Source organism: Vanellus vanellus, assembly GCF_965231255.1.
Source record: "Vanellus vanellus genome assembly, chromosome: 26".
Lineage (NCBI taxonomy): Eukaryota > Metazoa > Chordata > Aves > Charadriiformes > Charadriidae > Vanellus > Vanellus vanellus.
The window spans coordinates 2,305,615-2,330,599 of record NC_138931.1 but is presented as its reverse complement, the minus strand read 5'-3'; the positions used below and the strand labels follow the sequence as shown (position 1 = coordinate 2,330,599).

Below are 24,985 nucleotides of genomic sequence, written 5' to 3'. Positions count from 1 at the left end.
TGGTGTAGGGGGGAGGCGGGGAAGGGCTCCGCATCCTCCTCGGAGCACCATCGCCATCTGCAGGGATGTGGGGCGGGGAAGAAAGCAAAGCAGCGGAGCCCGGGCTGGATAAAGCCATTTCACCTTTAATTGTAAGCAAAAAATCACTCTCACGCGGGTTCTCCGACACCAGCAAATAAAATAAACTCTAACAAAACAGAGAAAGTGAATCACTGTAGTCCAGTCAGAAAACAACCCATATTTATATATATATTTATAGATATGTCGTTCGTAGAGTAGCAGTGAAAGGCAAGTATGGGCAAGTGATTTCCCGATAAATTACATTCTTTACATCCCAACAAGGTCTAGCGGCTGGAAAGTGGCTGGAAACAGAAACCGGGGAGCGTGTGGGGGGGGCTGAGGGTATACAGGGGCAGAGGGGTCCTGCCCAAAATGTGTGCCCGAAGAGGGGATGGGAGAGGTGTGAGAAGGGAAGATGCTGCCCGGTGCCGAGCCCTGCCTGCACGGCTGCGGGGGGGCCAGGCAGCGTTGCCCAGACCCCCGGCGGCCGCGGTGCCCATCGAGCCATGCCCTGCTCCTTTCTGCCTGCCTGCATCGTCCCGGTGCATGGCCCCATCGCCCTGCTGCATCCCCCGCTGCATCACCTCGCTGCGGGCACATCCGCAGACAGAAATGCAGCAGGAGCTGCCCCAGGGTCCCACCGGGACCCCCGCTCTGCCACCCCCTGCCCCATCCCACGGTGCTCCACCTCGCCGGCATCCCAGCCCTGCCCTCTGCCAGCCCGGTGCCGGGCAGGTTTTGGCAGTGTACGTGTCCTTTTGCGGTCCTCACTGCAGCAGCTGGCACAGGAGGGACCGGGGGAGGATGTTAAAAGGGGGGCTGGAGGGGGGGGCAAGGTGGGATGCCGGCCTGGCTTTGCCGGGAGCACATCGGTCTGGCAGTGAGTCGGCCCCCAGTCTCTTCCCAAAGCTCCAGGCTGTGGCCAAGGGGGTGAAGGTGCAGGGGAGGGGGGAGGGGGAAGAGGAAGAGGAGCATCCCCGGGGGGCAGAGGGGTACCCCGGGCCTGGGGGACAAAGGCAGCCGACCCCAGGGAGGAGGGAAGCAGCCCCGTTGCCCACACACGGAGCTGGCACGCTCCCAGCCAGCCAAAAGCAGAGCCAGGCACTGCCCCTGCCAGCATGCCCGGAGGGAGAGGAGGGGGGCACAAAGCACAGATACCCCCTCCCACCTCCCCTCCCGGCTGAACCGTGCCTGCTCCGGGGCAGGGTCTGCCCCCCAGCCCCATCACCCCGCTGCAAGCCAGGCGGCGGAGGCAGGTTTGACATCCTCCCCCCCCCCCTTCCCGAGCCCTTTTCCCGCAGGAGGAGGGAGATGGGGGGCAGAGCCGTGGGGGGGACGGGGGAGAGGGGAAGGGGGGGGATCCTAGTAAAAACCGGCTGAGAGCCCTAAAGCGGTTACACGGCGTGACACGGACTGAGCTCGGGGCCGAGGCGGGCTCAGAAGAGGAAGGCTTTCTTCTTCAGCTCGTTGCGCTTCCAGAGGGCCAGCTTGCTGAACTCCTCGGGGGCCATCTCGAAGACCCGCAGAAAATCCTCGGGGGAGAGGTGCCGCTGTGTAGGGGAGTGGGGGGGGAGAGGGAAGGTGATGGGATGCCGAGGTGTGTCCCGTCCCCCCCCCCCTCCTCTGCATCCCCCCGACCCCGGTTCAGCCCCTACCTCCAGCCTGGTCCTGTCCACGCCGGGCGGCAGCTTCACGCGGCCTCGGTTTGTCACCATCAGCATTTCGTAGGGGTAGATCTGTAAGGGGAGGGGGGGAGGCTGTAAGAGCCTCTCCACAGCTCCCCCCACCCCCCGTCCAAGCCCCCGCAACCCCCAGCCCCGCTCACCTTTTGCTCCAGCATGCTGGGCAGGGAATTGCCTCTGTCCATGCGCCCGCGCTGGCCGTTCTGAGGGGCGCAAAGCCTCGTGTCAGCCATGACCCCCCCGCTTCCCCAAAGGGTTTCCGTCTCCCACCCCAAACCGAAGCCAAGGTGATGGGCTCCGGCCTGGCGACCGGCACACCCACCCTCCCCACCTCCAGCTCTCCCCTCTGGGACCCATCACAGAGGTGGTCCTGGTGTCTGTCGTCCATCCTGTCCCCGTCCCCCCCCCAGCGTACATCACCCTCTCGCTGGGTCTCCGCACCGGCAGCCAGACGGGTGCTTACCTGCAGGCCTGGAAAACAGAGAGGAGCAGGGCTGAGCACTAGGGAACCCCCACTATGTCCCCCCCACCATCCTCCCCCGGGTGATGACAAGCCCCAAGAGGTGGTTTTCCACCCTCTGATGGTTTGCTCCAGCATCTCCCATCCCTGGGGACATCCCCCATTGCTGGGGACATCCCCACATCCCTGGGGACATCCCCCATCCCTGGGGACATCCTCATATCCCCCAGGACACCCCCGCATCCCCCGGGACACCCCCTCATCCCCTGGGACACCCCCGCATCCCCCACCCCCCAGGTCATCCCCATGCCTTGGGCTGATGCTCACCCGGACTGCCCTTCTCGCTGCCCGCCGAGCTGAACTCTGCCGACTGCAGCTGCAAAGAGACAGGGGACAGCATCAGAGCGGTGCCACCCTCAAGACCCCATCCGAGGCCGTGTGGCCCCAGCAGTGTGGGGACAGCCGCCTGCCCGCTCACCCGGGTGAGGGTGCTCCTGCCGGAGGCGGGCAGCGAGGAGCTCTTGTAGCTCCCCATGTGCAGGGCTGCAAGAGAAGAAGAGAGGGTCAGAGGCGCAGGCAGGGCTGCGGGAGCTGGCAGGGGTGCAGGCAGCCGGAGCCAGCGGCTGGGGAAGGGAAGGGACGGGATGCGGGAAGAGCATCCCACGTACATGTGTGGAAGGGTGTCCGGTCCGGCAGCGAGCGGGTTTTTCTCCGGATGGGGAGAGATTTCTCCATCTCCTCTTTCAGGATCAGCTTCCCGAGGTTGGAGGTGACCTGGGGGCGAAGGGACATGGGTGGGGGTCAGTGGCAGCATGTCCCCACCCCCTCGCAGGGCACCCACCCACCCGCTCTGCCCCTCACCTTGCTCAGCTCCTGCCTCTGGAGCTCCCGCAGGTTCTTCATCTCCTCTGTCAGGTCCTCCTCCTCTTCCTCCCCTCTCTTGGAGGCCATCCGCCTCCTCCACTCCGTCTCTGGGGGAAAAGAGGGGATGTTAAATCCATCCCAAGCACCCCTGTGGGGTCTCTTGAGGGGGAAGGATAAAGCCCCTGGTGCAGCTCACCCCCCCGTTCCCCACCTACCCACGACGGCCAGGGATGGGGGGCACGGCCAGTAGTCGGTCTCGATCTTGGCGGGCTGGTTGGGGTCTGGGGGCTGCGCCGCCGGGAACTTGGAGGATTCGATGATCAAGTCCTCTATGAGATGCTTCCCGTGGTGGGCGCCGGGATGGTGCTCTGTGGGGCACAGTGGGGGAGGGGGGGGGTGAGGCAGCGCCCCAGGGTGCCCAGTCCCGTGTGGGACAGACACCCCCGCTCACCTTTCTGCCTGTAGATGGGAGGCTTCTTATATATGTTGAGCTCCGTCGTGTCGGTCTCTGCAAGGAAAAAAGGGGGTTGGGGGTCCGGGAATAGGGAGCCCACGACTCGGGAAAAGTGATTGCCCAGACCCCCATGGTGGGTCTGCGCTGGGGATCGGGATTAGGCAGTGTTGGGGGGGGTGATGGTGCTGGGAGGAGGGGGGGTCACAGTGCTGTAAGGAGCGTACCGGGTCGGTGGAAGTGCTGCACGCTGCTGCGGGCTGAGCTGCTGCCCTGGCGAGGGGTGGGCTGCGGGGCGCTGCCGGGGGTCCGGCTCTCCAGCCATTCCCGGATGACCTGCGGGCAAGCGGGGGCCGGTGAGCAGCGAGACCTCGGCAATTCGGCATCGCCCCCTCCTCCTCGGAGCTCCCCCCCCCCCCTCCCCCCGCCTGCATCCCAGAGCTGGGGCGAGCGGTGTCGGTACTCACCTCCGGAGACGGGGGAGGAGAGATGGATTTGGGAGACAGGGAGCGCTGCAGAAGGCAAGAAGCGATTTATTCCAGCAGCCCCACACCTGCCCTCTGGGTCCCCTCTGTCTGGGGGGATTTCCCCCACTGGCCCCCCAAAATAACCAGGGGACATGGGTGGCCCCGGGGCACCCTTACCTCTCGGCTCCGGGGCAGCTCCACGTGCTCCATGAGTGAGTAGGTGAAATGGGGTTCGTAGATCATCAAGTCCGGACGCTCGATGTCCAGGATCGCTTTGTCCTTGGGGATGGCGGCCAGGTCCTTGTAGCCCAGAACCTCATTGTCCATTTTGGCCTGGAGGGAAGGGAAAAGCACCTTCGGTTTCTGGTGCAGAAAGGGAACAGTGGGGAATGGGGAGGGTTTCCCCGGGGCTGGCATCCTCCGTGGCTCCCTTGGGGTGATGGAGAAGGTTTGGGGAGACACAGCCCGACCCCGCGGATGGAGGGATGTGGTGGGGAGATGTGAGCCACCTCTTACCACGATGCTGGAGGGCGATCCGGGGACGCTGGACCCGCGCGAGGAACAGACGCTCCCAGGGGAGGTCAGCGGTTGCTGGAAGAAAAAGGGGAGATTTTAGCAAACATCCTCAGCACCATCAGCCCAGGAAGGGGCTCAAGGTCATGGTCGGAACCCCGGGGCATGGCAGGGGGGCCCGGGGACATCCCTGTGCCCCGTGGACCTCAGTGCACCGGGGCGAAACGTCCTTTGGGACGGGATATGTCTGGATGGGTGCTGGGGTCTCCTTTGCTCCGGCGGTGTGGTTCAGGGCAGGGGGACAGCCGGGAGGTGACAGTGGCTTTGCCCAGGACACGTTGCCACTAGATGGTGCTGCCAGGCTGGGCTGGGAGGAGGAAGAGGAGGAGGAGGAGGAAGGCAGGGCCCTGCTAACAGCATCCCAGGGTGACTCTGACGATGCCCTTGGCCACCAGCCCCTGCCCTTGGCCACCAGCCCCTGTATGCCTGCTCTAGGTGCAGGGGTCCCCGCTGCCTGCACACCCCCAGCACCCTGACAACCCCCGGCACCCTGCCCAACGCCCCCAACACCCTTCCCATGACCCCCAACTTACCTTCTGCAGTCTTTCCATTCAGCTGCGGGCTGGGGGGGGGGGCTGTGTCAGTCACAGGGTCCTGCGTGGGGAGAGCAGAGGTTTTCGGGGCACTGCCAGGGTGGGCAGGGGGCACCCCGAGGTTGGTCCCGGTGCCCGAGGGGAGCGGGGATGGACAGAGTCCGGCTCCCCAATGCCCTCCTGCCATGGGGCTGAGCCTGGAAGCCCCCCACGCACCGGACCCCCAGGTGGCACGGGGCTGGCAGTAGGACAAGCTTGCCAGGGGATGCCACCGTCCCCGGGGTGGCCGAACGGCTTCAGGTCTGCCCCGGGGTAGGGGAGAGGCGCTGGGTCATGCCGGACCCCCACTCACCGCTGCCTCTGTGGCTCCGCATCCCTCTGGGTGCTAACGCCGGGCTGGGGCTCGGGTGCTGCCTCTGCAACGGAGAAGAGAGAGGTGACAGCGGCTCAGAGGATGACAACGGCACGAAGCTCAGCCTTGTCCTCCCGCTGCCCCTGCAACCCCCCCCGGCTGCCCGCCGCAGCACCCTGCCTTGCTGCGTTCCGCCTCTGCCCGTGCCGGCTGCCGGCCCCGCTGCCCGGCGGCTGCTGACGAGCGCTGGCAAGCGGAGCAGAGGTAATGAAGCCCTTTGTCCGCCAGCACCGAGTGGCCTCGAGAAGGCTCCAGCGGCAGCGGGACGGGCGTGCTGCGCTCAGCCCCTGCCCCGCAGCCCCCCGGGCCTGAGCCCTCCCTGTGCTTTAAACCCACAATGCCACACAACAAAGGGGAAAATTCCCCATTCTCCTCAAAACTTCTCCTTTCAGAGGGGAGGGCGTGTTGGGAAAACCTCGTGCCATCCAGGCAACAACAGCGACAGCAGCGCGGAGCCCTCCAGCCTTGAAGCCCCCCCTACCCCCCCCCTCCAGCAGCCTGTACGTGGGGCTGGGGAGATGCCACCTGCCTCAGGAGACCCCCAGCCCCGCTTGCCCCCCAGCCCCACGCCTCCCAGCGTGGGCGCAGCGCCCATCCCCGCGGGATGCAGAGATGGAGAAGGACCAGATCTGACACAGCCCAGAGCATCCCCCAGCTGCCGGCAGCCAGCCTGGCACGAGGAACTGCCCTCGGCTCGCTCCGCCGAGGGTCGAGCCAGGACGAGGAGGTTCTGCCGCCAGCTCCGGGCTTCAGCCTCATCCCTCCTTTGAGACCACCTAGAAACAAATAACCCCCTGCTTCGGCGCTGGGAGGGGGGTGGGGGGGTGTCCCAACCTTCTCACACCCATGCCCAGCACCTCCCAGCCTTCCCAGTGGTCTGCAGGACCCGGCGCTGGTGGGACGGGCACCCCCGCATCGGCAGCGAGCGCGGTACAAGGCGGCATTGTCTGGGCGAGCGGCGGCCGCCCCGCACACCCATGAGCTCACACTTTCCAGCGGCAGAGCCAGGGTAACCCCCACCCCCCCACCCCTCCGCAGCCTCCGGCTCGTACACCCCACGGCGCTGGGGGGCACGGGTGGGCCGGGGGACAGGCGGTGGGGACGCGGTGGCGGCGAGCAGATGGATGAGAGAGCAAATAGCAGGAGGCAGAGGAAGCGATGGGAGGGTGGGTGCGGGGACGGGGTGGATGCGGATGCTGGCGGGGAAGGAAAACAAGCCGGAGCCAGGGGGTGCGGAGAGATGCCGCGACGGAGCCGAAGCGTTGGCGAGGGGTGCCGGGGTGGCACGACCAGCTCGGACACGGTCACCACCACCACCCCCCCCCCACCGGCTGGGGGATTCGGGGACACCTTATCTAGCGCAGGCAGAGAGCCACCGCCCCGATGGCAGCCTCTCTCCCCATGGCAACCTCCAATCTCCCCGGCAGCCCTCGCTGGCAGGTCCCCCGCACGCTCCCTTGCTCGCAGAGATAAGGCCGCCCCGGCGCGTGTTTGGGATTTTCCTGGCCAGGAGGGCGAGGGGGAGCGGGGCTGGGGGGGGGGGTAAGACTGTGTCACCCGTCCCAGGGCGGTGCTGTGGGTACCCACAGTGTTCGCCGGATCGGAGAGAGAAAGGTGCTGGGCAGGGACGCACAGGAAGAGGAAGAGCAATGGAGGGAGGAGGGATGGATAGATGGATGGATAGACAGACAGACGGACCCTGTGCCAGCAGGGGCTTGCCGGGATGCAGAGGTGCTGCTCCCCCCCCCTCCCAGTAACAGCACATCCCGGGGGGGGGGAGCAGTGGGGAAAGCTGCCACTGCAGCGGGAAGAGGCCAGTTCCCTCCTCCCCATCCCGAGGAAATCCGGATTTGACATTTCGCAGCCGCCAAAGCCATCAGCGCCCGGCAGCCGGGCCAGGGGCCAGGCTGCATAAAAAAACCCTCACCCCGGGCGGTGGGGGGGGAACAGGCAGGGACCCCCCCCAGCCTTCCTCCCCTCTCCCTCCTCCTCCTCCTCGCTGCCTGCCTTGCCCTTGCCATCGTGCTGGCCACGGGCACCCTGCTGCACCTCCCGCAGCTGCCCCGGCTCCCAGCCAGCGACGGAGCAGGGGGGGGACATGGCGGGGTCACAAGTTCCCCGAACAGACGGTTCCCGCCAGCCCTGGGAACGACGTCCGGTGCTTCCCAGCCCAGCCCCGGCCTCCTCCTCCTCCTCCTCCCACCGCAAACCCCAAACAAACACAGCCTGGGAGAGGCACCGAGCATCCTCGCCACCTTGCTGGGGGAAACCGAGGCACCGCCGCACACGGGGGCCCCACCGGCAACTCGATCGCGGCGGGGAGCACATGGGTCCCCGACCCGCGTCTCACCGGTGTCTGGTTCCTCCTTTGTCCTGTTTCTCGTCCTTTCCCTCCCCGCCGGAGCATCGCCCGGCACAGCGGAGCGACTCTTTGGCTATTGACAGCCCATTGCTTCCGTGCCATTGCACCCTGCACCGAGGGACGCCGCGGTGGCCTTAAAAGCCACCAGCTGCCAGTGCCTGGCCCCTGGGATTTTTCCATCCCCTGGGGTGGAGGGCGCACCCTGCCCAGCTCCCCTCCCGCCGACACAGGGCTGCTCCGTGCCTCAGTTTCCCCGGTTGGGGAAGGGGGATAACAGCAATCCGCCCGCCCCATCCAGGAGCAGCTGGAGATGAAGAGGGCACTTCCACCTCCCTCCCACTGCTCGGTTCGTTCCATCTGAGGGACGTGGGCCAACCCTGCTGCTCTCCTGGCCCCCAGCCCTGCCAGGAGGCTCCGAGCCCCCCAACAAGTGGGGATGTACGGCGCTTGCCCTAAAGCTCCTGGATGGGTGTGTGTGTGGGGGTCCATCCCCAGCCCCTCTGCCCTGATGGCCATGCTGCAGCCCGCTTTGGACAGTGGCTCACGTGGCACATAATCTGGGATTAAAGTGGGATTAGCCTGCTCATCCCGCACGCGGAGGGGCCGGGAGGGACCTGCTGGGGGTATGTGTGGAGGCCACGTCCCTCGGGGGCTCCCGCTGTGGGTCTAGTGATGCCCCTGGTCCCCGAGGGAACCCCAGCTCTGGTGGCCCTGGGACACCCCCCCCCAGGATGCCCGGCATCGTGCACCTTGGGGTGGCGGGTCCCGGGGTACCCCGATGCCGCACGTGGGGCACCTGCCTGGGGGGACACTGGGCAGTGGGATGTGGCGGGGGGCTCCCCAGGGCTGAGGTGGCAGCTGGTGGCCCAGGTCTTCCCAGGAGAGGCCGGGCTTAGCCCTGCCTGACCACCGGCCCCGCACGCCCACAGCCAGGAGCCACTTTCGCCCCCCCAGGAGATGGCTCCATCCATGGCCAAGAGCTGGGGGGGCCCATGGTTTGCCCCCCAGTTCCCCTCCCTCCCAAGTAACCCCCCCGGTGGTCTATAGCAGTGGGGCAATGGGTGTTTGGCCCCTTGATGGGGGGGCTGGATGGGGCCAGGAGGAGTGGGGGGGGGCTCCAAAATCCCCCACCCATGGTGAGACCCCGACCACCACGGCCCCACCACGCTGCATGTGGGGAAACATCAAACCCCATCACAACCTGTGCCTGGGAGGGGGGTGGGATGGGGGTGCCCACCCCCCCCAGCAAAATTGCTGAGACCCCACAAACTCACTCTACAAGTGGGGGCAGGAATGGCCGGGCTGCTCTGGCTTCCTCCCTTGGGACGCACAGTGCGGATGGCAGTGTCCCCAGGGAAGGAGGACAGGGGGTGTCCCTGCTCCGCCGGCGGTGGCCGAGCCCTGCTGGGGGGGTGTCCTGGGGGGGGGTGGGGGGGGTGGGGTGCTGGGAGGGGATGCGGGTGGGAGTCCAGGGGAGGGGTACCCCCGCTGGCGATGGAGCCCGTGTCCCTGCGTCCCCACCTCATGTCACTGCCCTTCCTGTCCCCGCGGCCCCCCCGGCAAAGGCAGCCAGCTTTGCATTGCCAGGCGTGAGGAGGGGGGGCACAGCCGCAGCCCCCCCTGGAGAAGACAGAAAACAAGATGTGGGGCTGTCCCCAGCCCCCCCCAAGCCCCCCCCCGGGAGCGGGGGCTACGCCGAGTGAGGGGAGGGGGAGCAGCAGCACTAGAAAGCAAAGGGCGGCTGATACCGACCCCAACGAACCGTCCCCCCCAGACCCCCCTGTCCGTGGGTCCCCCACCCGTAACCAACTCCCTCCCCACTCCCCACCGAGCCGCCTCCGCCACCGCCACCGCCGCGCGCGGGGGCACGGCCACTCACCTAGGGATGGGGACACGGCATACCTCCAGCCGTGGGGAGCTCGGGGGGGACGCCGCCGGCTTTCTCCGCTCGCCCGGCCACCGAACGACCCCGTGGGTTGCCGGGCCGGCTGGCCTGGCTACGGCCGAGCCACCGCCGATGCGCTGCGGTGCGCATCCGAGAGAGCGTGGCAACGGGGCGTGCAAGCGTGCCGGCGGGCGAGCGAGCCTATCTCCCGGCCCCAGCACCGCGGGGCCGTGCCGCCCGCCGCACCGATAACCGACGCCGGGCGGCGGGTAGGACGTGCGTGGGTGGGTGGGTGGGTGCGTGGGTGGGTGCCGCTCGCCTCTCCCCACCTCTTGCTGCTGGCTCAGTCCCTTTCCCAACAAGAGGAGAATTAGCCGGCATCATGACGAAGCAGTATTCCCTCCTGCCGCCGCTCGCTCCCGCTCCCACCGCTTCCCCGGCACAAAGAGGGAGGAAAACATAAATAAACCCAGCCTGCCCGACACCCCCCGGCTGCCAGAAATAGCCCGGCCGGTGTGTGTGGGGGGTCCTCAACACCCCCCAACACCTTCTCCAGCTGTGAACTGGGGATGCAGCTGGGGACAGCATCCCCTGTTCCCCCTAAGATGGGTTTTTGGCACCCCCGAGTCCCGCAGCGCTGAGCTGGGGGGGAATGAGCACTCGACGGCATGTGGGCTGTGGCATGGTGGGTGAGGATGGCACCCCCCCTCCCAGTCCAGCCCGAACCCCAGCGTGGGTTTAGGGGTGCTCCGAGGGCGGCACCCTCCCCTCCCTGCCCCAGGGAGGGGAAACGCAGCAGGAATTTCCATCTGCGGGGCCAAGGGAGCCCAGCAAGGGCCTGGGAGGTGTTGAGCATCTGCTAAAAATCAAGCCCTGACCTCCACAGGCACTGCCCTACCCCTGGGCGCTGCCCACCCCCACCCCCAGCTTCCCCCCCCCCCCCCCCCAAGTTCCCTGGGGGACCAAGGTCCAGTCCCTGCCCTTGGGGCAGAGCCCCCGGTGCTCGGCGGTGGGGCTGGATGGATGCCCCGGGGCTGGGCTAAGGCAGGGCAGGGGGGGCTGCGGCCAACGCTGTCCCCCCGGAGCCCCTCGGCACTCGGGTCTGGCCGAGAAACCAGTGCAGGACTGGTTCCATGGCTGGACCCCCCACCCCCCACCCCACCCCGGGGGTGGCAGGGCTGCGTTGGCGTCGCAGCGCAGGGAGCCGGCGTCTATTCCCGGCTCTGTGTGGGAGAGAGCTGCCTGGTGACAGCAGCTCCGTTTCTGGGTTCTCTCCCCAGCGCTACGCTCCGTGCCGTGGGCTGCCTCAGTTTCCCTCCTGGCTCAAGCGAGGGCCGCTGGATGCCCTGGATGCACACCCAGGGATGCACATCTGCTGGGGGATGCACATCTGGGGGGGGTGCACATCTGCGGGGGTTGCATGCCCAGGGATGCACATCTGGGGGGTGATGCACACCCAGGGATGCACATCTGTGGGGGGATGCATGCCCAGGGATGCACATCTGGGGGGTGATGCACACCCAGGGATGCACATCTGCGGGGGGATGCTCACCCAGGGGGATGCTCACCCAGGGGGATGCATGCACATGCCTTTTGGTACCCGGGCCAGCCTGGCTCCTTGGACCAAGAGCATCACGGCCTTGGCCCCGAGATGCCACCATACCCCCCCACCACCAGAGGGGCTTTGCCAGCCCCAGCCCCGCCAGCCGTCCCCTCCGGGGCCATCCCCATGAATAATCGAGGCTGCGGCTGCCTCCCCCGTGCTAACCCAGTTTCTCAAGCATGAAGACGACTGCAGCGGCTGCTCGGCGGCTGCCACCTGCGCCCGGGGCTGCTCGGGCGTCTGAACCGACCATGGCACCCGCCGTGGGCTCAGCCCCCCAACGCCACTGAGCCCAGCACCTGGGGGTGCCCGGAGGGATGGAGGGAGGAGTTTGGAAACGCACGTATCCTGCACCAGCCGGGCATCACAGACCAGCTCTCGCACCCTCACGTGCACCCACCGAAAGCCAAACCCGGCCACCCTCGCCACAGCCCCTGGTGTCACCGCCAGCCCCGCAGGGTCACCCCTCATCCCGGTGATGCCCTTCAAAGGAAGCCCAAGACAGGGAGCTGCCGGTCCCCTGCTGGGGGGGCTGCTGGGGGGCTGGGGCGAGGGAAAAGAGGGGTAGCAGGGCCCTACCTTCAAAGGAGCCCATGGCCTGCCGCAGGCAGGTCTGCCTGTCCGCCGGGAGCCATGCCTGCGCCGAGCATCCCCTCCCCTGCGCCGCACGGCACGTTGCTACAGCGACCGCCTCCCGCCGCAACCGGCTGGAGCCGAGCGATGGAGGATGTGCAGGAGCATCCTTCGGCCTGCCCGAGCGATGGAGGACGTGCAGGAGCATCCTTCACTCTCGCTGCCCCACGGGATAGGGGCGAGGAGCCTTCCCGCAGCCCCTGCGCCCCTCTGCGAGGCAGTTACCCGACCCAAAATTGCCCCCCACTGCCCCACCGTAGGGCTGTTGGGTTTGCAGAGGGGCATTGCCCCGGAGGAGCCCGGTGACAGCAGCCCTGCGAGGGCTGGCCTGGGTATGACCCATGTCCCCAGGGGACATCAGCCATTGTCACCCTAGTGATCTCCCCATCATGAGAAATCTTTGTCAGCACTGGGACCCTGTGGGGTACGAGGGGCTGGGGATGGCAGCGGGGGGGGGGGGGGGGGGGCTGGCACCCATCACCTTGGCAGTGAGGTGGTTACTCTGGGGTCGTGGCTGCTGGGGAGCTGCCCTCGCTGCCTGCGCAGCCCCCCCCCCCCAGCATCCTAAGCCCCCCCCGCTTCCCCCCTGAGCATCCCAGGGCCCCCGAGCATCCCCAGCCGGCGGGAGAGCAAAGCCTTGGGAAAGGCTGGGCACGCTGCGGCGGGGCGAGACACCCTCCAGTGCACTTTCTGCACAGAGGACATTCCTGTCCCCACCTCCGCCCCCCGCCCCAGGTCTCACCTCAAAAAACAAGAAAGAAGCAGTGTGAGGTTTTTTTTTTTCTTCTTCTTCCCCGGTCATAATTAAAAAGGACTCACCCTTCCGAGCCCTTTCTATCCCGGGAGGTCGAGAAGAAAGAGAGGGGAGGAAGGGGAAAACCCTGAAAGAAAAGAGAGGAAGGGCTTGGGAAGGAGAAGAGAAGGGGAGGGGGGGAAGAATGGGACAGGGAAAAATTAAAGCGGAGATTACACAAAGGGAACTCCTCTACCTTTGAAGCTTTGGCTAAATTGGGGAGGGGGCGGTGGGGGTAGGGAGGGTCCAAACCCAGTCGGCCCCTTTCTCAAAGCCCTCTCCTTTCAAGAACGTCTCAAATTCCTGCAGAAACAAGGAGCCGGGGTTGTGGGGCCGAAGGAAATAGGAGGGAGGGGGGTGAAAAAAAAAAAAATTACCCCGTCCGCTCGGCTAATTCCTGCCCGCCACACCTGGGCAGGCAGCGCTGGGCGCATTGTTCGGCCGTAATTGCTGGGTGTTGCATTTCTCTTCTGCTTTAAAGCTTCATTTAACTCAAACTGTTATAATTTTCTCCCCGCCGCCCCCCCCCAGCACTGTGTCACCACCACCACCCCCCCGGCATTATGCCGGCGGGGCTTTGTAGGGGCTGGGTGAGCCCCCGGTTAAGGGATTACATCCTCCCCGTGGTCCAGCCGCCACCTCCCAGGGCATTGTCGGAAGGGAAAGCAATTATGGGGAGGGTGGGACGGCACGGGCTGGGGGCACCAAGCTCGGGGCCTGGGGGGACAGCCTGACCGGTGGCCGCCGAGGGGTGGGCGAGCCGGTGGCCCCGGTGTGGGGGAGCAGTGGGTACCACGCTGGGTACCCCCATAGGGCATCATCGCCCTCGGCGTGAAGCAGCGGGTACCATGCTGGGTACCAGACCAAGGGTGATGCCCTGTTCACCAGGATGCAGCGGACACCCCCAGTGCGCAGACTGGGGGGGCACAGACAGGGATGGGGACACGGGGAGTCCCCTGCAGCGACCACCTTCATCCTCCTGCCATGCAGCATCTCTCCCCCAGCGTCGGGTGCTTGCACCCATGGGTGGGTAAGGACACCTTGGGCCAAGGGGGAGCAGGGTGCCCCCCATCCCAGCGGGCACAAAGCCCGCGGCAAAGCCTCGCCACGGGAACGAAAACTCCCCCAGGCCCCATCAGTCTAGACACTCGCTTTTATTTGCCTCGGGGTTTCCTCCTTTACACAAATAAACTCCAAAGTCTAACTGTTTAGGCCTAAAACTGACTCATAAAGGAAACAGCAGAGCTCGTAAAAACACGCAAACAACCAATCGAAAAATAAACACAACCTAAAGGCAGTTTCTCTTTGGCCAGCGGAGCCTGGTGTCCACCCACGCCAGCACCTCGGTGCCACCGGGAGAGGGCACAGACCTTCCCCTCCAATAAATAACGCAGAGACCCCACAGCCGCAGGGATACAAGTGCTGGCCACGGGGTTTGCGTGCCTGGGCACCCCCCACCTCCCCTCCGGAGCTGCACAGACAGACAGACAGACGGACAGACCGGCACCCCACGCTCCCCATCACCTGGCTGCCCGCAGTGTCCTGCTGTCCCTCGCAGGGACGGGCACAGCATCCCACGGGCCCGGGGACAAGCTCCCCATGCCGCTCCGACGGGGACATCCCACAGTCTTACGGCCGGTCCCATCCATCCCTGGCACGGAGAGGGATGTCTGTGGGGACGGGAAGGTGGCCGGGGCTTCCAGTCCTCGGTGGCGTGGGGACAAGTCTCCGAGGGGCTGCCGAGGGGAATGGGAAAAGGCACTGGGTGGTGAACGTGGGTACCGCGGGATGCTCCAGGGATGAAGGGACCCCAGTGCGGGGCTGTAGACACCAGTGACCGTGCCCGAAGCATGCGCGCCCCAACCTACTCGCAGTGCCCAAGAGGAGTATAAAAATAGAGCATCTTTACAAAAGAAGTGGGGAAGAAACGGTGCCGGGAGAAGGGGCAGAGTCTGGCGAGGCCGAAGGCTGTGAGGATGAGGAGGGCAGAGCCCGGGGGTGGGGGTGAGTCCGGGCGTTACGTGCGTGGGCGAGGGGCGCGGGTGCGACGGGTGCGACGGGTGGGGGAGGACGAGCCCACGAACTCGAACTGCTTCTGCCGCTCGGCGTTGTTGGGGAAGGGCAGCTGCCCGCGGTACAGGCGCTTGATGAAGTGGGCTTCCCGCTGGTTCTGGCGGCTGCGGGAGGCTTTGCGGGGCCGGCCCTTGCGGGTGAAGGCCATGTACCAGCCCTCGTAGCGGGCGTTTTGGAAAGCCGTGTAGTTGTTCTCCAGCACGATCTCCGTGAAGATGCAGTCCTTGCTCTTGCCGTTGGGCTGCGAGAAGGAGGAGAAGGGGCACTTAGCACCCGCAGGGATGGGGCTGGGGGGCTTGGGGATGGGACCCACGAGGTGCTGCCATCCCCCTGCCCACCTCTGCCACCCCCCGACCGCTCCTGCCACGTTTGCCGCAGCACCATCCCCGATACACCAGGATCAGCTCCCCAGGGATTTCTCCTTGCAGGAGCCGGGCTGAGCAGGACAGTACCGATGGAGGAGAAGGGGGACTGGCAGCTTCTGGGGGAGGCAGGGAGAGACCCCCCCACTGCACCAACACAGCCCCTGTGACTGGGAACATGGGGACCAGCCTGGCCAAGCATCCCAGCTCCAGTTGCTCAGTGGGATGCCCAGCTTGGGGGATGTTGAGTTGCTCAGTGGGATGCTGAGTTGCTCAGTGGGATGCTCCGGGGACTGGGGGACACCCAGTTGCTCAATGGGATGCTCCGGGGACTGGGGGACACCCAGTTGCTCAATGGGATGCTCCGGGGACTGGGGGACAGGCAGAGGGTGAGCGCGGGGGGTGCCAGGACTCACTTTCCCGATGAGCTTGCCCCGCTTGCTCATGCAGATGTACTTCTCGCTCTCGGCCCCCTTGATGCGGACGCGGCTCCCGAATGTGTCCGTCTCCACGATGAGCTTGGCTGGGAGGAAAGGAGCAAGGGGGACATGTCCCATGGGGGCTGTGGCACCCCCCCGCCAGGAGCTACCGGCACCCAAACCACCCCCATCTCCTTCTCCCTGCCTCCGTCTCGCCCCCCAGCATCCCTCCCTGCCCATCACCGGTGGGGCCAGGAGGACGCCGAGCCCCCGCAGCCGGGGCAGGGCAGCCCTTGCCGGGGGATGCTCAACAGCCACGATGCTAAAGGGCTTTTGTTAAAACCCAGCAGAGTCAAACCGGCCGTTTGATGAAAGCACCGGGGAGAGAAACGGCCCCTTCCTCACCTCCCCCCCCCTTCCCCGGCACATCCGCATTGTCAGCGATTCAATGGCTTCTCCAAGGCTAGACCGAGTCCAGCACCCGGCGGGTTAATTATCCTCGTCCTTATTGTGTCTCTACAACACAGCGCTGGCTGCGAAGGTTGGGAGCCGACACTGAAACCAATGACCCCGGTGGCTCCCACGTCCCCGACAGCCCGTGCCGGAGCGGGCAGGGAGACCTGGAAAGGTGGTGAATCAGCCTCGCCGGCCAACGGGCTTCAAAAAGCCTTTCCCGAAGGTTTTAGAGGTCGGGGCTGCCAGCCTGGCTCTCGCGGGGGGGCCGCGATGCCCATCAGCGTGGCGTTAGGGCTATGGGGGTCCCCGGCAAACCCTGTGGGGAAAGGGAATGAGGCCGGGGGGGGGGGCTCTGCCCCGGGTGGGCTCCCTGCGCCGCCCGCCACATGGGGATATTTAAGAGGCTGATGGTGGGATGAGGTGATTCTCCGCCGGGAAAAGTTGGCTGTCTCGCGCCAGGAAGAGATTAGAAAGCAGAAGCCCTAAATATAGGGCTTATAAATGCTGCGTGGTGTCAGAGAAATGCCTGATTTGGGAAGTTTTGAGGTCAGGGCTGGCTGGTTGGGAGCCGTGCTCACGCGGGAGTTATTTGAAGGATTTTTGGGTGCAAAACCAGCCAGCTGAGACAATTAAAACCTCCACGCGCCCCCACTTCCCCTGCAAAACTTCTCTGGGAAGAGGCATTTCCCTATCCTTTTCCAGCCCTTCCGTGAGCACGGCTGTCCCGGGCTGTGGATAAACGCCTCGGGGGAGCCGCCGGCCCCTTACCGAACTTGTTGCCGTCCTCGGCGGTGGCGGTGATCCTTTTGCCGTTCACCTGGACGTGCTTGCCGCTGGTCCGGCTGTAGAGCTGGTACTCCCTGATCTGCCGTCGGCTCAGCTGGTCGGTCATGGCCCCCTGGTCCCTCACGTACTGGTTAAAATTAGGAGACGGTTGATTCTCCCCCTTTGTTTACAAAGGGAAAAATAAAATCAATTTGTTTTGGAGAGCCGACGGCAAAGGGATGGAGCGGGGAGCCCGGGGTGGGGGGGGGGTGGGGGGCTGGGGGGACACGCTGATCCACCCGCCACCCCCGTCTGCGGGTGAGGGAGGGCTCCCAGCCATCGCCGGCCAAACTGGTCCCCTCGGAGCAGCGACGAAGGCACCGAGCAGATGCTTTGGACCCGAGAGCCAGCGGCACGGCAGGCAGGGAGAGGCAGAGATGTTGCTTTGCGTCCCACGCGTGAGGGGGACGCAGGGTCTCGCAGGGAAGGATGCTCTCCTCCGGGCACAGCTGACCGGTCCCTCGGGAACAAGGGACACCCCCCCCCCAGGGGTCAGAGGGATGCTCAGCAGCATCTCCTGCTCGGGCAGCACCCTCTGCTCCAAGGACAGGCTGGGGTGCAAGGGCTGAGCTTGTGAAACACCCATTGGGTCCCTCATAGCGGGGGCGAAACCCACCCAAAGCCGGGCCGGGTGTCCCAGGAGCAGAGCCGTCCCCTCCCGGTCCACCCTGAGCACGCACTGAGCCCGGGACCGGGGGAATAAAAAACACCTCTCGGACCCCAACCAGCTCCGTGGCTTATGCTAACGGGGCAGCACAAACACACGAGGGTTATTGTATGGTAAACGGCAGCTAATTACCGCAGATGAGGTGGGGAGGGGGGGATTAGTGCTGGTGGTCAGCCCCCGTCCACATACCGGACCCCAACCAGTGCCTCTCTATGAGCATCTTAAGAGAAAACCCGGTTTAATCCCAGTGCGAGTGGGAAGCTGGGCTCCGGGCAGCACTGCGGCCACCAGAGATGCCCAAAGGACACCAGTCCTGGCTGAGCCAGCCCAAAAAAGCTCCGAAGGGACCTCACCCCATGGGGAGACCCAGGGAGCTTTTTAGGGTCCGGCTGCCCAGTTCGGGGTGCGCAGCATCACTCAGCTGCACGGGACCCACCGTCCCGCATCCCCCAGGCTGCAGCATCCCCTCGCCGGGTGTGAAGCTCGGCACGAGGGGACCCGGCCCTGATTGGTCTTGCAGTGAGGTGGGGGGGGAGCAGCGGGATGGTGGGGGGCAGTGCTTGCCCCCCCACTTCCACCCCCCACCTTTGTGTGCGCCTGGGGACTCATTTCCTGCCAGGATGCACTTTAAAGCCTTTGGGACTGGCCAAGGAGGTGGGCTTGGGGGGTTGGGGGGGGTGGTGGTGGCGGCCCCTCTCCATCAAAGGCGGTTCCCTTCCCCTCTCATTTTCAAAGAAATAAAAGCATTTACCTTGGGGGAAAAAAAAAAAAAAAGAAAAAAAAAGAAAAAGAAAAAGAAAAAAGAAAAAGGGTCCCGAGCATGTATTAAGGCTGCCGGGGCCGGCAGCTACGGGGGTTTTGTTCGGGCTCTGGAGCAGAGGGTGCTGATATGGAACAGTGCATTTTAATAGCCGCTGCCTTTCTAAAGCGCACAAAAAGGGACGGTGCAGCCCGAGAGGGTGGGGTGGAGGGGGGGCGGCGGGGGGAAGAAAGGAAGGGGGGTGTTGAACCTCACACCACCCCGCTGGTGTGGGGGGACGGACACCAGAACCTGCTGTGCCCCGTTAACCCCCTCGGCAGCCGGCCTCGGCGGGAGCGAGGGCAGAGTCCGGCCCCGGGAGCTCAAGGCTGATGGACTTGGCACGTCCCTCCCCGAGCAAAGCTGCGAGAAATGCATCCCCCGCCCCGGGAGGGCTTCCCCCTGACCTTGCCCGGGCCCTACGGCAGATGGGAAAGCAGAAGGGTCCGGGGAACGATGCGCTTCCCCACCACCGATACCCCAGTGCCGGCCCGTTGCAGCCCCCCCCCCGCCCTGAGACCGGTGCTGATGGGCACAGCCGGCTGCGGTGGGGACGCATCCCTGCCAGCACCTTCGCGGCATCGTTCCCCTGCCCGGAGCTGGGTACCACCTGGGGTGGCCACGCACCGGCCCCCTCGGCCACCGGGAAAACCCCCCCGCCAGAGCAAAGGACATCCCCGAAGCGAAAGGGCTTATCCGGGCGGATGGCAGAGCGGGCGCCTTCGCGGCGCAGCCAGATGTGCCGCGGGGTTAGTAAAACCCATCCACTCACCTGGGTCTGACAGGAGAACATGAGGAGCTGGAAACATCTGCGGCCGGAGACAAAAGAGAAAGGGAGAGAAAACAGGGTGGTTTGTTCGGGGTTAGTTGTTTTCCTCACCCACCCCCCCACCCCCAAAATCCCCCTCCCCGCGAGGAATAGCCGCGTCTAACGGCACGAAGAATTAAACCGCCGGTAAACGCGGGTTGCGAAGACTCGCGACCGAGCGGCGCGCGCGGGGGCTTACATGGAGAGGTTCTGCAGGCTGATGGGCTGCATGGCGCTCCTCGAAGTCCCCCAGACACCGGCATGAAACGAAGGCACCGCCGCCGCGGGCTCTCTGCAAACCTGCCCTCCCTCACCGCCGGCACATCCCCGCCGGGGCAGGGAAAGCCAAGGAGCAGCCCGTCCCCTCCTTCCTCGGGTGATCCCCGCGTTTTGGGCGGGCGAGGGAAAAACGGGGTGAAACCCGGGCTGCCGCCGCGCCGGTGAGCCCACGTGCGATGCCAACGTCTCCGGAGCGGCAACAGCCACGGAGCATGGGGGAGGCAGCCGGGGTCGGGTCCTCTCCTCCTCCTCCTCCAGCCCTGGGGGCCGCGCGCCCTACGCTTTGGGGACATCCAGATCCATCCTGTCCCCTGCGTCCCCACCCCATCAGCCTCCCCGGTTTTGGGCTAACCCCCCCGGTTCGCAGCAGTTAGCGGGAAAGGCGGCAGCACCCGCAGCCCCCCCAGCTCCATCCAGCCGCCAGCACCCTCCCGGGGTCCCGGTGTGGTGACGGGAGGGTGGGCGACGCAGGGAGCGTGGCAGCCTTTAAAGGTTGGGGAGAGCCCGTGGAAAGAGGGGCCGAACCTCTCCCGGGAGGCAGTCGGCACTGCGGAGGGAAGGAGGGTGGGATGGAGAGGGAGGAGGGGACGGGGGGGGAGGAGGCTCAGCCACTCGGGGGGTCCCCATCACCAGCGAAGCCCCCCACAGGGGAGGGTGCCGAGGAAGGGGAGATGGGGGGGGGGGGGTATGGTGATGGCAGCGGGGGTGGGAAAAGCCGTGCCAGGCCTCGGGGAAGGATGCGCTGGCACGGAGGATGCTTTTTGTCACCCTCCTTTCAGCGAGGTGCCAGGGACGGCCCTGGTCGGGGCATGATGCGGAGAAAAGCGCCGCAGTGGTTTTTATTAGCGTTGGGGGACTCTGAGGAGGTGGTGGGGGGGTGTCTTGTCGTAGCCCCCCTCCACACAACTGCTCCATCAGGTATAGCCCCCCCACCAGGGGGCTGCGCATCCCTCCACGCTCCGTTTGCTGGGCCAGGGAGGCGCTAAGTGCCTTATAAATCGCCTTGGCAGGGAGTGGGGGTAATGCCCCCGGGGAAGGGGGGGGGGGGGGGGGACATGACACCCCTGTGGGGTGGCCCAGAGGGGACAGCGCAGGGGATGAGGGGTTTTGTACAGAATCCACTGCCTCCATGCTTGTGCCTCAGTTTCCCCACCAGGATGATGAGGGATACGGGGCCCCACGGGAAAGGCGTGATGGAGAGTGCCAGGGAACCCACACCCCCATCTGTGGGAGGGCAGGGGGGGCTGATTCAGTGCTAATGACCCAAATTAGACCTCCCCTGACGCCTTCTCACTTCCCAGGGCCAGGAATTCAGCCCAAAACCCAGTTCGCAGCCGCAAATCACCGCAAGCATGGCATCCCCCAGCTCAGGGGCCCCCTTCCACCCCAATCCCTGGGGGGGGGGGGGGGGGAGTTGGGGGGGTGAGCACCCCCCGCATCCCATCCCTGGGGGGTCGCGGGGCAGGGCAGCGCCTCGGCCCCTCCAGCGGTGGGGGATGATTGATGGCCCTGGAGCCATCATCACTCCTGGTGTGTCCCCCTCTGGGTTTGGGGCAGAGGGTCCCGGGGAGCCGTCAACACTGCGGTGGGGGGGGGACAGCTTGTGCAAGCAGCCCCTGCGGGGCGAGGAAAGGCTGAAGGGACAGTGCTGCCTGTCAAAGCCGCCTGCGTGTGGCCCTCGCAGGCGAGACCCTCTTGGGGACCCCCTGCCCCCCCCCCCCATCCCCATCCCAGCAGCTCCCCCATCCCCATCCTCTCGCATCCTGACTGGGGACAGACCTGGCCCCAGGTCGCCTGTCTGTCATCCATGTGTCCCCGTCCCCCCCCCATCAGGGGCTCAGCCCTCCTGCCCCACACCTGGAGCAGACTAAAGCCTCCCTTTGTGGGGGGCTCAGCTCCCCTCTCGGAGCCAATCTGAGACACAGCGGTGCGTCGTCCCCCCGCCCCCCCCCCCCCCTTCTCCGCACGCTCCCGAGGGGCACCGGACCCTCCCCAAATACCTGCTGCCTCCAGACCAAGGCCAGGTCAATGGGTTATAATCATCTCCCCGCTGCTCCCTAATCCCCCTTTGTCTCCTATTCACAAGAAACACTTGTTACCCCGCGCCGGGCGGCGGGTAGGGGGGCTACCGCCGACCCCCCCAGCCCGAGGGGAAGGATGCTGCCGAGGCACGGAGCAGACGGTGGGCACAGGGCTCCTCGCAGCCCTGGGGGGGAGGCAGGAGCATCCCCTGGGCAGGGTGGGTGATGCTCCTACAGCCCCCCCCCGCCCAACCCCTCCATCCCCAGCACAGAGCCGGGAGTGCAAAATATCCTTTATTGGGGAAAGACAACACAAACCCGGCAGCTTTCCAGGCTCTTCCGCACCTGGAAGGGAAGGAAAAAGGGTTTTTACACCCTGCTTTGGGGGCAGGTCCTCCCCAGCCTCACTCGGCCACCCTAGGGGGGAGGGGGGCCCACACAGAGACCCCCTCCCAGCCCTGGAGGGACCCTCGTACCCTCCCCACCCATCCCGCTGCCCCATCCGTACCTGGCCAGGCTCTGCCACAGCTCCCGCTATTTTTTTGCTGCTGCCTTCCTGCCCCGGCCGGCTCCTCGCCCCTGCGGGGACAGGGACGGGGCTGAGCACGGGGACCCCCCAGCCTCCCCAGGAGAGCCTGGCCCCACATTTCTCCCCCATTTTTTTTTTTTGAGTTCAGCAGCCACTTAGCATCACACGTCAGCCCCTTTTCCCTCCCCAAGAGCTCCCGGTTGACATGCGCTACCCACACGCCTGGCTGCGATGGGGTAAGCGGGAGATGCAGAGGGACACCCCCGGCCGGTTCCTACCTTACTGGGAAGGGGATCCTCGGGGGAAACGTTATTCCTGCTTGGAAGAGAAGGGGAGGGCTGGGATTAGGGGTGTGGGGTCTCAGCAGCAGGGGCAGGGGGGGTGGGAATCCCCTGCTCCATGGCAGGGCCGGTGGATGCATTTCTCTCCGTCGTACTCACAGCTCATCCTCCTTCTCCAGCCTCCTCTTCTAGGGGAGAGAAGGGGCAAACGTAGGCGGCAGTGCCAGGTACGCGCGGGCAGGACAGGGACTGTGCTCCGCAGCCCGTGGTCTTCCTCCCCGAGGGATGAAGGTCATGGCTCACCCCCATAACAGAGGGGTTTGGGGCTGGGAGCATCCCATTCCCAGGATCAGGGCATGGGGGCTCCCAGCATCCCCAGTCATCCCCCCCACCGTGGCACAGGGACCCCTCCACACCCCCAGCCAAGGAGGGGGGGTTGGGGGTGTCACCTTGGCAGCACTGCCCTTCCTGGCAGCTTGGCCCGCGGGGGGCTTCTCGGGGGACTCCTCCGCTGGCTCCTCTTCCTCAGCATCCTCCTCTTCATCCTCCTCATCCCAGGACAGGTTGGGCATCACTGCGGGAGAGATCGGCTGAACTTCTGCCTCCTGGGGCTGGAAGGGGGGGGGTGGGGAGGGGTGTCACAGGGCAGTGGTACCCCAGTACTTACTGGAGATGTGCTGCCCACTGATGTAGACGGGGCCGGAGCCGGCTCTCAGGCGGAAGGTGACTGGAGGCGTCAGCTCCAGTCCCATCAGGGTGGCCTGGGAAAAAAGAAGGGTGACAGCACCCACCGGCAGCAGCCCCCTCCCCGCCTCCCCGGGGCATCCCCCCCCGGGCACTCACCATGGGCAGCACAGAGGGCTTCAGCGTGGCCAGGGGCACCGGGGCACGAGCGTCCCCCTCCTCGGCCGGTACCATCTCCACCACGTGGAACTCATCCCGCGCCGTCTCCCCCAGGCAGATCTTTGGAAGGGGGCAAGAAAAGCAGCCCCCCCCCCCCCCATCACCACGACCCCCATAGCATCCTTGGCGTTCCCTTGAGACCCCAGAGAGTTTGGGGGGAGGGGAGGATAAGGACCACCTACCGTCCGCAGGGCGAGCTGCTGCTCGCACTGCCACTCCTCCAGCACTTGGAAGGTGTAGGAGTCCCGCTGGCTGCTCAGCTCGCACCCTGCGGACACGGGGGGGGGGGGGGGGGGGTCGGGTGGGGGGGGCTGACACAGCAAACAGGGAGATGGCAGCCCCCTGCCCCATAGGGATGCTGCTGGGGGGGACCCGGCGCTTACCCCAGATGAAGGACACGGGCTTCTCGGATTTGCTGTCGATGTCAACGCTGTCCGTAAGGGACATGGCTCCGGGGTCCCTCAGCCTGGGGGGGAGGGGGCACACAGCACCGCTCTGCGGGGATCCCCCCAAAAGGATTTATCCCCAGGCCGCCCTCCCCGGGCTGTGGGACCCCCCAGCCCCCCACCAGCAGCCAGAGATTGGGGGGCAGCTCACCCCTTGTGTTCCCCAACACCTCATCCCCAGCACGACAAAACTCACCCCCAGACCCCCAATTTAATTATTGAGAAGCCTCCAGACACACCAGCAGCCCCCCCCCACTGCCCAAACCCGGGCACCTTATAGAGGCAGAAGAAACTCCCACCCAATCACACCCTCACCCTTCCCCTCTTAAATAGCCACAGCCCTTCGAGGGGGGGTGGGGGGTGTTAATTTTAATTAAGCCCCTCAGGTGTGTGCAATCCGCAGCCCCCAGCCCTGCCTCACCGCTAACGAGCAATGGAGCCCCTCCGTCCCACCCTGGGGCAGTGGGTGTCCCTGCAGAGCCCCCCCCGTCCCCTGGTGCCACAGCACCCCTGCACCGGGCGGGGGGGACCCGCCACCCCAAAAGCTGCGGCAGGAGAAGCATCAGCATCACACCCCCAGTGTCCCCAGTGAGTCCCAGCTGGAGGTGGGGGGGGGGTGGTGGGAGGCTTGGGGAGGGGGGGGCTGGTGTCCCCCTGGCTGGCTGCTGGGGACACAGCCCCACCTCGGGGGCCCGCGGGGCACCCGGCAGCTCCGCCGTGCCGAGGGGCGCAGCAAGAGCAGGGACCCCGCTGGCTACAGCGTCGGCGTCCTGCCCTGTGCCACTCGGTGTGCCACAGGCCACCGTGCCCTGCTGTGTGCCACCTTGTAGTGTCACGGGTCACCTTGCCCTGCTGTGTGCCACTTTGGTCTGCCATGTGCCACCATTGTCTGCCACGGGCCACCATGCCCTGCTTTGTGCCACCTTGTAGTGTCATGGGTCACCTTGCCCTGCTGTGTGCCACTTTGTTCTGCTGTGTGCCACTTTGGTCTGCCATGTGCCACCATTGTCTGCCACGGGCCACCGTGCCCTGCTGTGTGCCACCTTGTAGTGCCACTTTGGTCTGCCACGGGTCACTGTGCTCTGCCATGTGCCACCATGCCCTGCTGTGTGACACCTTGTAGTGTCACGGGTCACCTTGCCCTGCTGTGTGCCACTTTGGTCTGGCATGTGCCGCCATTGTCTGCCACGGGCCACTGTGCCCTGCTGTGTGCCACCTTGTAGTGTCACGGGTCACCTTGCCCTGCTGTGTGCCACTTTGGTCTGCCAGGAGTCACTGTGCCCTGCTGTGTGCCACCATTGTCTGCCACAGGCCACCATGCCCTGCTGTGTGCCACCTT

At 65.7% G+C, this 24,985-nt stretch overlaps 3 protein-coding genes across 4 annotated transcripts; all 3 read right to left on the bottom strand.

Moving 5' to 3' along the window:
- Window positions 1-105: 105 nt before the first annotated feature.
- On the bottom strand, window positions 106-10,236 carry DMTN (dematin actin binding protein). Its single transcript, XM_082495661.1, has 17 exons — window positions 9,744-10,236; window positions 5,443-5,506; window positions 5,091-5,151; window positions 4,501-4,575; window positions 4,162-4,317; window positions 3,985-4,029; window positions 3,745-3,853; window positions 3,518-3,574; window positions 3,282-3,434; window positions 3,064-3,173; window positions 2,871-2,976; window positions 2,681-2,745; window positions 2,530-2,578; window positions 2,206-2,213; window positions 1,886-1,945; window positions 1,716-1,796; window positions 106-1,610 (listed from the first exon to the last, which is right to left on the bottom strand). The coding sequence occupies exons 3-17, from the start codon at window positions 5,106-5,108 to the stop codon at window positions 1,497-1,499; spliced, it is 1,206 nt and encodes a 401-aa protein (XP_082351787.1). The 5' UTR covers window positions 5,109-5,151; window positions 5,443-5,506; window positions 9,744-10,236; the 3' UTR covers window positions 106-1,496.
- Window positions 10,237-14,795: 4,559 nt separating this feature from the next.
- On the bottom strand, window positions 14,796-19,418 carry FGF17 (fibroblast growth factor 17; the record flags this gene model as incomplete). Of its 2 annotated transcripts, none has more annotated exons than XM_082495703.1 (5): window positions 14,796-15,092; window positions 15,630-15,736; window positions 16,857-17,034; window positions 19,152-19,188; window positions 19,387-19,418. In XM_082495703.1, 5 exons carry the CDS (start codon window positions 19,416-19,418, stop codon window positions 14,796-14,798), a joined length of 651 nt encoding a protein of 216 aa, XP_082351829.1. The 2 variants fall into 2 exon arrangements, with proteins under 2 accessions (XP_082351829.1, XP_082351830.1); XM_082495704.1 differs by having other exon boundaries at window positions 16,857-17,001.
- A 3,045-nt stretch (window positions 19,419-22,463) lies between these two features.
- On the bottom strand, window positions 22,464-23,662 carry NPM2 (nucleophosmin/nucleoplasmin 2). Its single transcript, XM_082495634.1, has 6 exons — window positions 23,584-23,662; window positions 23,383-23,468; window positions 23,141-23,260; window positions 22,965-23,058; window positions 22,747-22,871; window positions 22,464-22,623 (listed from the first exon to the last, which is right to left on the bottom strand). The coding sequence occupies exons 1-6, from the start codon at window positions 23,645-23,647 to the stop codon at window positions 22,597-22,599; spliced, it is 516 nt and encodes a 171-aa protein (XP_082351760.1). The 5' UTR covers window positions 23,648-23,662; the 3' UTR covers window positions 22,464-22,596.
- Between the last annotated feature and the right edge of the window lie 1,323 nt (window positions 23,663-24,985).